This window comes from Lotus japonicus, chromosome 5, assembly GCF_012489685.1.
Source record: "Lotus japonicus ecotype B-129 chromosome 5, LjGifu_v1.2".
NCBI lineage: Eukaryota > Viridiplantae > Streptophyta > Magnoliopsida > Fabales > Fabaceae > Lotus > Lotus japonicus.
The window spans coordinates 3,553,045-3,564,962 of NC_080045.1; the positions used below are offsets into that span (position 1 = coordinate 3,553,045).

General features: G+C 34.9%; 2 protein-coding genes across 3 annotated transcripts; both read left to right on the forward strand.

The window, feature by feature from the left end:
* The first annotated feature begins 1,534 nt into the window (after positions 1–1,534).
* On the forward strand, positions 1,535–11,380 carry LOC130716704 (disease resistance protein RUN1-like). 2 transcript variants are annotated; one of them, XM_057566706.1, is made up of 9 exons: positions 1,535–1,756; positions 3,338–3,857; positions 6,675–7,770; positions 7,869–8,178; positions 8,293–9,060; positions 9,151–9,744; positions 9,871–9,978; positions 10,806–10,904; positions 11,011–11,380. In XM_057566706.1, exons 2-4 carry the CDS (start codon positions 3,361–3,363, stop codon positions 7,953–7,955), a joined length of 1,680 nt encoding a protein of 559 aa, XP_057422689.1. In that variant the 5' UTR covers positions 1,535–1,756; positions 3,338–3,360; the 3' UTR covers positions 7,956–8,178; positions 8,293–9,060; positions 9,151–9,744; positions 9,871–9,978; positions 10,806–10,904; positions 11,011–11,380. The 2 variants fall into 2 exon arrangements, with proteins under 2 accessions (XP_057422689.1, XP_057422687.1); XM_057566704.1 differs by having other exon boundaries at positions 10,806–10,900.
* On the forward strand, positions 7,984–11,918 carry LOC130717473 (disease resistance protein RPP2B-like). The gene is made up of 8 exons (XM_057567704.1): positions 7,984–8,178; positions 8,293–9,060; positions 9,151–9,653; positions 9,871–9,978; positions 10,362–10,477; positions 10,806–10,970; positions 11,542–11,626; positions 11,906–11,918. Exons 1-8 carry the CDS (start codon positions 7,984–7,986, stop codon positions 11,916–11,918), a joined length of 1,953 nt encoding a protein of 650 aa, XP_057423687.1.

Below are 11,918 nucleotides of genomic sequence, written 5' to 3' on the forward strand. Positions count from 1 at the left end.
CACAATTGAAGGTGGCTACGCATAAAAGCGGATGGATTCACCTTGAGGAATCCAAGTTCTTGTATTGAAGCGTTATGAAGGGTTGAGCGGCTGGAGCAAAATGCTTTCAGGTTGAACAGGGACTGCAACTCAAGCTCTACTGATATAAAGATGCTCACAGTGCAGATGCAGTACCATATTCAGCGCATGGGGTACTGTATAGTAGCAATGAGTAAACTATGTTGAGGCTTAGCATGTCAATCCCATTCTGGTTTGACATTGATTTTATATTTTTATTTTCGTTATGTCATGTATTTCATGTTTCTCTTACTTTCATGATGGTTCTAGTTCTTTCTAGTCCATTGCTCATTGTATTTAGGTTAGCACCCCTTGTGTTAAATTGAATGCAATATTTTGGCTTATCAAAAAGAAAAAAAATAACTTCAGTGAAATCCTCTAGGTAGGTAGGAAGATTTATTGCTTGAAGTATGAACTCCATTCCTCGGTTCCAATACTCTTATACAACCTGAATGGTTGCAGTTTACAACATAACCAAGTAGATTTTCTAAAGGCAGGACCAACCAAAGATTGGTATACACATTTTGGTGTCATGTGAAGAGCAGAGGAAAAAAGTAATAAATGTGATATACGATCGTGTTATCACAGGAAGAAAGAAATAAAGATAAAAAAGATATATACAGGTGTTTTGTTACTGGTGTATGGAGGTGAACCCTACGGGTGTTATAAGTTAGGGTAAGTTAGTCAGGCACTTATCTCACAAAGTAATCTTATGGTGCCCACTAGGATGGACAACTTTTTTTTTTGTCCACCAGTGATCCAAGCTTGAACACCGTTGGATTTAAGCATCTTGGAATATACTTTAATTGAATGGTTAGGATTAAGTGAATGGTAAAAGGGTACAAATGTAAATTAACAACCCATGGTCCCCCTCTTCCTCTCCATCTTCTGGAAAATGATGGTGGCTTCCATCCCACCTCTCTCTCTGTCACCGCTACTCTTCTCTTTCTCTGCCGCCGCTGATGCTAATGGTTGGCCCTCCTGAGAACGTGAGAATTTTGTCTTCATCGCCAAGCACGACACATCGCTTGACCCAAAACCATATTCAAGAAGAAGAGAGGTCACGTCAGCGCCGGACACGAGCGAATAGGAAAGCACCCTGGAGATCGCGGTAATGCCGGCGACATGCACCACCACCGCATCCTCTTCGACAAGCTCCGCAACCAGTTCGCCCCACCGTCAACATCGACAAGCTCTAGTCTTTGCTTCCGCAATAGGTGAAGGAAAGTGTCCACCCTAGTGGGCACCTAACCGTATAGTGCTCTCGCTCAAATCATACTATTTATAGCAAGGAAAAAATTATTTTATCTTTACAAATATACAGGAAAACAAACACAAATTAGATTTTACATTTTATGAAAAATTTCTAAAATAATATTTTTCTCATAAATTAAAAATATTTCTTTTATAATCCTAAAGAAAAGGCCCTGAATCTAGGCCAATAGCAATCCACGCGTGCTTCCACAAGTCTAAAGCTATCAATAATTCAAAAGTCTAAGTCTTGCTTTTTCCAACTTTCACTTTACTTACCTGATACCCTATTCTATGCATTGAAGAGATATCATCAAATCATTCCCAAATCCCAGAAGCCAATTGAACTTCTTACCACATAAACTTTCATCATTTCCACTGGATTGTTAAGAGTTCTGGCGAAGAAGATCAAAGATTGAGGAACGCAAATAGAGAAAAAGACATAAATGTAAGTTCCTTTCTTATAACCTGCAACTTGTATTCTGCTTTATGTAGAATTTACACATGATTTTTAGAAGATGTGATATAGTCATACAGATATAATTGAAAATCAAGAGAAAGCATGGAAAACTTTTCCTGTATTATGAAATCTGAAAACTTAAACTGGACTGCTTGATCTAAGAGCTAAACCTTTAGTTAGAAGTTTAGACAAAACTAACTACTCCTCTCAATATAACGGTTACAACCAACTGTATTTAACAGCATATAACAAACTTAGCAACTAACTGTTAAACTACAGCTTGTTAATGGGGCGGATCCACTCATAGGCAAGGTGTGGCTTTAGCCACACCAGTTTTTTCTTTTTTTTTTTCGTAAAAAAATTTATATGCTTGCCAAAAGAAAAATCCTCAATAGTTTAACCAAGCTCTCTCTCTCTCTGTTCATGCCTCTCTCACGCAAGGTCTTTCTGTTTTCTCTGCCATATGAACTGGTTAGCTAAAAAAAACATGAAGAGTAGCTATTATGTTCAATGTCACCAACAAGTTGATTTTACGCTTTCTCAGTTTTCAGTGTTTCGCTGGCGCATTTGTGTGGGTTGAATATCCAAAAAAATCTAGTTCACGTTTAAATCTAATATCCAGCCTACAATTCTCAACAATTTTCATCTTCATTATTGTTGTCTTCATTATCTTCTTCATCATCCTCTAACTCTATTTAGCTTATTTCAATAATTTTTTTATGGAAGCTTACAAATTAGAACTTACAGAATAAATTATAAACTATGTTGACATAAATTTTCACCCTTTAGGATGTGATTAATTAACTTATTTTCCAAAATACAATATGTACAGACTTTACTTGCATATACAAATAAAAACTCACTAAAAAGGTCCTGTAACCAGAGTCAAACAAGATATATAACATGAATACTCTTCCTACATTATTAGTACCCAATAATGGAAGAAGCAGACATTGATTTCTTTATCAATTGAAGAGAAGGTTACAAACTTACAATTCTACAATTGAGGTTAGGAGAGACAGTTTTTTTGCTTATCAAAAAAAAGGAGAGACAGTTTTTGACTTTTTGTCTTTACCTTATGTTGCTCACTTCACTAGTTAGACAAATTACAGAGTTGTTATAAATCTCCCTTCTCTTCTCCTTCAATATATATTACAATTGATTATAAACTGTATACACAAACCATTATAAACTATATCTGTGTCCACTGGATTCTTGTTAGATACATGATCAGATGACTTAGTTCCTAATCCTTCTTCCTGTTATTGAGAAATCATCAATATATTTTATATGTATGTGTATAATATAATTATATATGTGTATTTATAGTTGTGTTCGTTGGTTTTCTTTTATTTTTCTTATATAGACAGTTTTATTTGAGTTTGGTTTTTGTGGGTAGCAGGTCGGTGTAAGCAAAACAGAATTGTTGCTCTGTTATTTTGGTTTTTGATGGTTTCATTGCTCTGTTATGTTTAGCCACACTGATATATAAGTTCTGGATCCGCCCCTGCTTGTTATACATGATTACATCTCACATCACATACTCACAATTTCTTAATTTCTAAACAGATCGTCCAGCATCGACTTTTGCTATGGATATCAACAGAATCCAAAGCAGCTCTTCATCACCTTTGTTTAAATGGAAATATGATGTGTTTGTGAGCTTTAGAGGTGAAGACACAAGGAACAACTTCACTGATCATCTTTTCGGTGCTCTCCAAAGAAAAGGCTTTGTTACTTTCAGGGATGACACTAAGCTCAGAAAAGGAGAACAGATATCCACTGAGCTTCTACAAGCAATTGAAGTATCCAAGATTTTGATTGTGGTATTCTCAGAAAACTATGCTTCTTCCACATGGTGCTTGGAAGAACTGGCAAAGATTGCTGACTGCATTGAAGTGCCAGGACAAACTGTTCTGCCTATTTTCTATGATGTGAGTCCATCTGAGGTGCGAAAACAAACCTGGGATTATGGAAAAGCCTTTGCAGATCATCAAGAAAGGTTCAAAGAAAATTTAGGGATGGTTCAAAAATGGAGGGAAGCTCTAACACAAGTAGCCAATCTCTCTGGCTGGGATGTGAGGGATAAGTAAGTAACCCTTTCTGTTTTTGCAATGAGTTGATCAAGGGGGTTGTTATTAACACCCAAAAAACCACACCATGAGTAATTTCCTAAAATGCAATGATTCATTGTTTACGAAATTTGGTACACCTTTTTGCTATTAACATATGGGAATTAAAACTCGGTAGTAAAAACCCAGTAGCACATTAAAATTACCTGGAAAACCCGGTAACTCACCTGCTGGATTTTCGAAAACCTAACGGGTTTTAGAACCTAGAATTTAAATGTATATATACTGGAAATTCAAAAATCTTGTAGATGAGATTTTAAGATACTGGATTTTCAAAAATCAGGTAGATATGGAGGTTATGGATGAGAACGTGGAAGAGGCGGGAGTAGTTTTGGAATTTTAAAAAGAAGGGGGTGTATTTGGGTGTTGGGGGTGTGAATAACGACCTAGTTGATCAAATATCAACAAAATTCAATGGTTTTCCATTTAACTTTTTTATTAAAGATTTCTTAGAAAAGTTTTAATTAATTACAGAAGCACTTATATATATATATATTATGCTTTTTAATGATTTTGTTTGTTTTTAATAGAAAAGAAATTGTTAAGAATTCTATTAAATTACATAAAATATTTTTTCTTTCATATACATTTGTAGTTGTTAGAATATAATATTAAACCATTCATATGACCCTTATCTAATAGCTTAAGCTTTTGGGATAATTGGTCACTTGACATGGTATCAGAGCCTCTATGACTAAGTGGTTTAGAGTGCGATCCTTGCCGCCCCCATTATTCTTATAAAAAGATAAATTTCAGCATATTGTATAGGTGAACCTGTGTATTGTTCATGCTTCAAGCCCAAGTAGACTATTGTGTGAGGTGTGTGTTATAATATAACAAGACTTAGACCCGCGCGTTGCGTGGTTAGAGAAATAACTTTTATTTAGCCATTGCTTTTCTTTGATGGAGTAGAAAGTCACATATAAAATAAAATACTATAAATGTGTCAATAATATTTTTTAAAAAAGGTGCCAAAAAAATTAAGGAACTTTGATAGCGAGTAATGTGATTGTAGATAACTCTGTTTTCGTGTATGTTAAGTATATTTGAAGATTTAAAAGTATAAAAAAGAAAGGTAATTGTCATTTAGAAATCCTATGATGGACACAATATTTATGTAGTTTAAAAGAAATATGACATTTAGAATCTTGAAAGGTATCAGAAGATTTGTTAGAAAACCTTTATTCTTTTTCTAAAAATTTTGAACTTTTTCTTAATCTATTTTTGGGTATTTGCTCATGATTCTGGTGCGGAAGATTAGTAGCAAGACGATCTGCATGAAAACATTTGTAAATATTAGTAGAAAGTAAAGGGCTGAACTTGTGTCTTATTAAAAACAACTCTAGTTCAACTTTTTCTAGTTCACAATTACTTATAAAAACATGAGTCATTCATAAACTGAGAGCAAAATGGTGGAAGGGTTGTAGAAGAAGAAAGAGCATATGCCTTCAAAATTCATAATCAAGTAACAAAATTTGACAATATGATGATACCTCCCCTAGAGATGTTTCCTAGTGCCCATTAGTTGTGGTGTCACTCTTTTCACCATCATGAGCAAATTCCATAATCTCAATCAAACAAACAAAATGCAAGTAAGATACCCCAAAGGATAAAAAAAACAATTTTACAATGAAAATGTAGAGTATTTGTGTAACAGGAATAATAACTACAAGATAGCATATTTTATAATTCAAAATTAGACACATACCAAAGGGATGTCCAGCTTTATAAGTAATATTGAAAATAAAAACTAACAATGTATTCCCAAAATCAAATAAGCAGTATCATACCAAAGAAATAAGGTAGTCACACTCCTTGTCTGACAAAAAAAACCTTTGTAGAGAAAGACCCTACAGCAACAGGGACAAAACAACATCAAATGTTGAAATATTAAAAGCAATGTGAGTAAAAAACTGCTAGTATAAGTGAAAAAAAATATAAGATCCATTTCAAAAAGAAAAAATATAAGATCTGCATAACTTAATGGCTAAGGGGAAGTTCTAGAAAGTACCTGACCTTGGTTGCCAAGAGATTTGGAAAACACGAGAGGGATCAACTCTGTTAGAAAAATAAAGAGAGTCTCCTTAAAGCCCCAACTCAGAATCATGTTTGTTCCTTAATTCCTTGCTAGTGCAAAATTAACAATGGCAAAACCAGTGTAAAGCAATGTACTTTTATATATAGATTGTGAGAAGCAAAATTGGTGAAAGAGATAAATGGAGAGGAGGAGGAGGAGGAGCAGGGTAAGGAAAAGGGAAAGGGAGGGCATTGGTTCATGAAGAAGGAGTGGTCGTGCAAAAGTGTTTGTAATTCTTTGTATATCTGTGAATGTGATATGAAATTTGCAATTCATTGTGATGCGAATCGTTGCTAGTTTGTGAAGAGGATATTGATTGACAGTTTCAAAATAAATGTTTTAGGTGAAAATTGGAAACGGTTGCTGGGAAAATAAAAAAGTTTTGTAAATTAAGAGTGGGGAAAATAACGTAAATGTTTCATGGGTGGACCGATCAATTAGGAGATGAGAATGGGAACAACACTTGATAAAATGGTAGAAGATGACACATAGGATAAAATGCTGAGGTGGACACTTTGACAAAGAGTGAAAACGTGAGGTGTCAATGTCACATTACGCGCTTCACAATTCCTATATTATAATAGATATAAAACATTCATGTGACTCTTACCCAATAGTTTAAACCTTTGGGATAATTAGTTATTTAATATTATGGGTTGTCATTTAATGATATGTTGTTTCTTCCTTTGGTCTTAAGGCCACAATATGCAGAGATTGGAAAAATCGTTCAAAAGGTAGCGTGCATATTAGCTCAAAAACATTTAAAATTACCGCATGATATAGTTGGGTTGGACTCACGGGTAGAAGAACTTGAAAAGCTTCTGGCTTTGGACTCAGATGATATTGGAGTTGTAGGGATTTGTGGAATGGGTGGAATAGGGAAGACAACTCTTGCTACTGCTGTGTATGACAGAATCTCTAATCAATATGATGCATCATGTTTTATTGATGATATGAGCAAACTTTATGCAAACTACGGTCCCATTGGCGCACAAAAGCAACTTCTCTGTCAAACTCTCAGTGAAGAAGAAAATCTTCATATATGGAATCTTCCTAAGGCAAATAATTTGATTCGAACAAGGCTTTGTCAAACAAAGGCCCTCATAGTTCTTGATAATGTTGATCAAGTTGATCAATTGGATAAATTGGGTATGGAACGAGATTTGCTGGGTAAAGGGAGTAAAGTCATCATAATTTCTAGAGATGAACATATCTTGAGATCATATCAAGTGGATGAAGTTTACATGGTTCAACCTTTGAATGATTACAATGCTCGTCAATTGTTTTGCAAAAAAGCTTTTAAATGTAATGATGTAGTGAGAGATTACATGGAATTGGTATGTGATGTTCTAAGTTATGCTAACGGCCATCCTTTAGCAATTAAAGTATTGGGTTCATTTTTGTTTGGTCGTGATGTTCCTGCATGGAGAAGTGCATTGGTCAGATTGAAAGAAAATCCAAGGAAAGATATAATGGATGGGCTTCGAATTAGTTACGATGCATTGGAGAGCACCGAAAAGGAAATATTCTTGGATATTGCTTGTTTCTTTGATGGCAAAAATGAGGCATATGTGAAGGAATTTCTAGATTTTCGTGGATTTTTCCCTCAAGTTGGTTTAAGAGTTCTCATTGATAAATCACTCATAACTGTTGAGAAGAGGCTTATTAGGATGCATAAATTGTTGAGAGAGCTGGGAAGGAGCATTGTTCGAGAAAAATCACCCAAAGAACCAATAAATTGGAGCAGGTTGTGGGACTACAAGGATCTGCAAAATATTTTATTAGAAAACAAGGTACATAGTTTTTTTTTATAAAATCCTAAGTTCTCATTTTTATAGAATTGATAGGCAATCAAAATATTTAACATTTTCTTTTCTCTGCAATCCTTTAGGAAGCGGAAAATCTGGAAGTCATAATCGTGAAGAACTTTTCACCAGATACAACAATGAGGGCTCATGTTGATCAAAAAAAAAAATAAAAAAATGAGGGCTCATGGTTTATCAAAAATGAGTCACCTTAAGGTGCTTGAGCTTTGGAATATAAATTTTTCAGGAAGCCTCAATAATCTTTCTAATGAATTAGGATATCTTTCTTGGTATGAATATCCTTTCACATGTTTGCCATCAGAATTTCAAACTGACAAACTGGTTAAATTGGAGCTACGCCGTAGCAATATCAAACAACTATGGGAAGACTCAAAGGTACCGTAAATTATTGTTCTTATTCTCTATTTAACTTTTCCTTAGATGAACTGACAAAAAGATAAGTTACCATTTTTGAGTTAAACTCATCTCTTGATATGCCCATTTTTGCAGCCTCTGCCCAGTTTGAGACGTATTGATCTCTCTAACTCGAAAAGTCTTATTAAGACGCCAGATTTTAGAGAGATCCCAAATCTGGAGCGGCTAGATCTTGAAGGATGCGTAAAACTTGTGCAGATCCATCCATCCATTGGAATTTTGAAAAAGCTTATTTTTTTGAACTTGCAAAATTGTAAAAATCTGGTCAGTATTCCCAATAGCATTTTTGGAATTTGTTCTCTTAAAGATCTAAATCTCTGTGGCTGCTCAAAATTACTTAAGCTCTTAGATAAAACAAAGGATGGAGATCATTTGAAGAGGCTTGAAATAAAGGAAAGAACTATCCAACGACTGTCAACATCATCCATCTACAAAATTCTTAAGTTTCCTTTCCATTCTCGGAGGCATGGAGATGCATTTGGTTTATTGCAATTGCCTGATTATGCTTGTCTCCCATGTTTGCAATATCTTGACCTAAGCTTCTGCAATCTACTTGAGATCCCTGATGCTATTGGGTTGTTACATTCTTTAGAAAGATTAAATTTAGGAGGAAACAGTTTTGTGAAACTACCTTCTAGCATCAAGGAACTTTCCAAACTTGTAGTTTTGAACCTGGACTACTGTAAGCAACTAAAATACTTGCCTGAGCTCCCATCAAGAACTCTCTTGCGAATAAGAAGCGGAACATTTTATTCATGGTTTTATATTTTTGAGTGTCCTAAATTGTGTGAGATGGATCGCTGTTATAGCATGGCTTTTTCTTGGATGATACGAATCCTAAAGGTACATACTCTATCATCTGTTTCCCTATTTCTCGTTTTGTTCTCTTTTCTGTGCAAGTAGACTAACACAGACTTATTTTTCTCTTACCAGGCACTTCACATGCAATCCTCTTCCGCCCTTGGTCATGTTGAAATTATTATTCCTGGAGCTCAAATTCCAATGTGGTTCTCCAATCAAAATATAGGTCGTTCAATAAGGCTGGATCCTTCTCCCATTTTGCTTAACAAAAATTGGATAGGTGTTGCTTGCTGTGTAGCATTTGTGGGGCATCATGATCCAACTAATTTGAGTGATGACATAGGTTCTCCCATTCTTTGCGGTTTCCAAACGAAATTGAATGGGTACTTTTCCCCCATGCAAGCACAGGTTGGGAAAGATCTGATCACAGATGGATTAGATCACATGTGGCTACTCTTTTTCAGTCGAGAGGAATTTTTTAGGATATATGCAACAAAAGGAATACATGATCTTCTTGATGGTATGAAATTTGAAACCGATGTTGGGCATCCCAAAGGTTTGCATTACGAGGTGAAAGAGTGTGGGTATCGTTGGGTATTTGAGGAGGATCTGGAACAATTAAACCCAGAAATGATGTATAGTGGAAATTCATTAGATCGGAAGCAAAAGTTCATAGCAAATCATTAGCTGTGTTGTATCACTGAGACGTTTAATAATCCATTTGAGGTAAGTCTTTATACATAATAAGAGCACTATACATGTTATACAATTATAATAATTCACAAGCACTCTGTTTCTTATATGCTAATGGCATATGATATGGTGATTTTGCTTAATCTTGTCTATTTCCAGGCTGGAGTCAATTTTAACTGTGAACATTGTTCAAGTCATGATTAGTATTGGGCCTTGGATTGCCATGAATGATCTGCAGCTAGTTGTCATGATTTGGAGGGGGAAAAGGTACATAATCTACTTGGACATAACTATCTATGTTTTTTTTTCCAAATTGGATATAACTAACTATCTTAAATCAAATATTTCTAACAATATTCAATAGATTAGTTGAAGTTGTTATCGAGCTCCTTTTATCATTTTACGGGCGTAAATTATTTGGTATTCCGTTCGTAATTTTTTTAATATTTATGGAAGGGAATGAAAGACTTCTACATTTCACATTTCAATAGTAACAGACTAAATGTAAGATGCCTTGAGAATCTATGCTACTGAGAAAAAGTTAAAATTGACATTTCTTTATTATTTTAAAAGAATATGTGTACACAATGATGTTTGAGTGTCTTTAATCTTTATGGTACCTGTTTAGCACATTCACCTTTTGTCTTTAGGCACCCGTTTAGCACAAAAATTATTAGTTTATCACCATTTGTCTCAAACCAGAACACTATCATAGACCACCAAACTTTTCATCCCCAAGTACTTGAACTTGAAGATACCGGAAGAGGTTGGAACAACACCAGACACCATAGTAAAAGTAGACATCAACTTAAAAATATTTTTATAAGGAACTCAAAGAAGAGACAGACAATAAATTGTGGAATAGAACTTCATAATGAAATAACTTTGTTTTGGTAAAAATGAAAAGAAGAAAAAAGACTTGAGGTTTGTACCAGAACCTGAGATTTTGTGCTGACTATCTTGATGCCCTCTTCGTGTTGTTTATTTTTTGTAACTTTTAGGACGTTTACTACTAGAGCTTTTCATCAACACTTTGGATGAACACTGCGGCAAAATCTATTTCTTGAGCTAATAGTTTTTCCATTTTTTGACAGCTCCTAAATCACCTAATAAATTTGAATCATTTGAAGGAGTTTTACCAGTGGGATTCAAAGAGAGGGTTCAAGGACGAGGGGTTGTGTGCATAAGGGTAGGTATAACTCGTATAAGTTATGGTGCAGTCTTTCATATGGTGCTCTCTGATGTTAACAAGTTCCAAGGTGTTTTTACCTGACATAGTTAGTCAAATTATGAAAGCAGGATTGATAAGCAGCATCTTAAAAGTTTGTGTTGAAGTGGAGAAAGCTGAAAAAGATGGACAAATGAGAGTGCCTGCAATGCTCTGAAAAGTGAGGTCGGAGAAATCATACTAGGTCGAGAAGACTTTGCAATCTGAAGTGTGTGTATAGTGATATTTTATATCACAGGCTTCCAAGCTATACTCGGGTCATTTCCTAGTGTCATGTATGACAGTCAATTTACTTTTGTATCTGTAAAAGTTAAGATGCAAAAGTGTGCAGAAACTTTCAGTGAATAAAGATGTATTGTGTTGATATGTTGAGGATTAAGTGTATTTATTGGTGTTTGTATTTATTGTGGAAGAGGGCCTTGCATTTCTTCAGTTAATTAATATCCACCCCTTTGTCAGCAGAAATTATTCCTTTACAATTTTATAGATTAACTTACAACATATTAGCCAAGTGCTAGGAAGGTATGAAAATCATAATTACTTGCATGGTTTTGATGCTATTTGGAATCATATCTGTGAGTTGACTTGGTTGTGGTCTTTAGGTCTCAAAGTGTTTGAGGAGTACCTAGTGTTATTTAGGGACAGCAATGGCCAGCTTCATTGTTATGAAGATCGATCCCTCCACAGGTGAGTGAGTGACTTGCAATTCATAATGACTGTAGTGGTAGGTTGAATTTGCTATCAAGTGCCATCTGGGATCACATGAACATCCCCTAAGGAAGACACACGAGGAATTCATTATTTATTTAGCTAAAGATGCAATACAGTAGCTCCACTATTTTGAAACTATGTTTATGTGGATCACTTTCATAGTAGCTTTGCTATTTGCTATGGGTTAACTCTGTTGAATTGATTTCTGAAGTTCTTTGCCTTGCATTGCAAATTAATGTTTTTTTGTGTCTGTAGGATGCTAATCTAA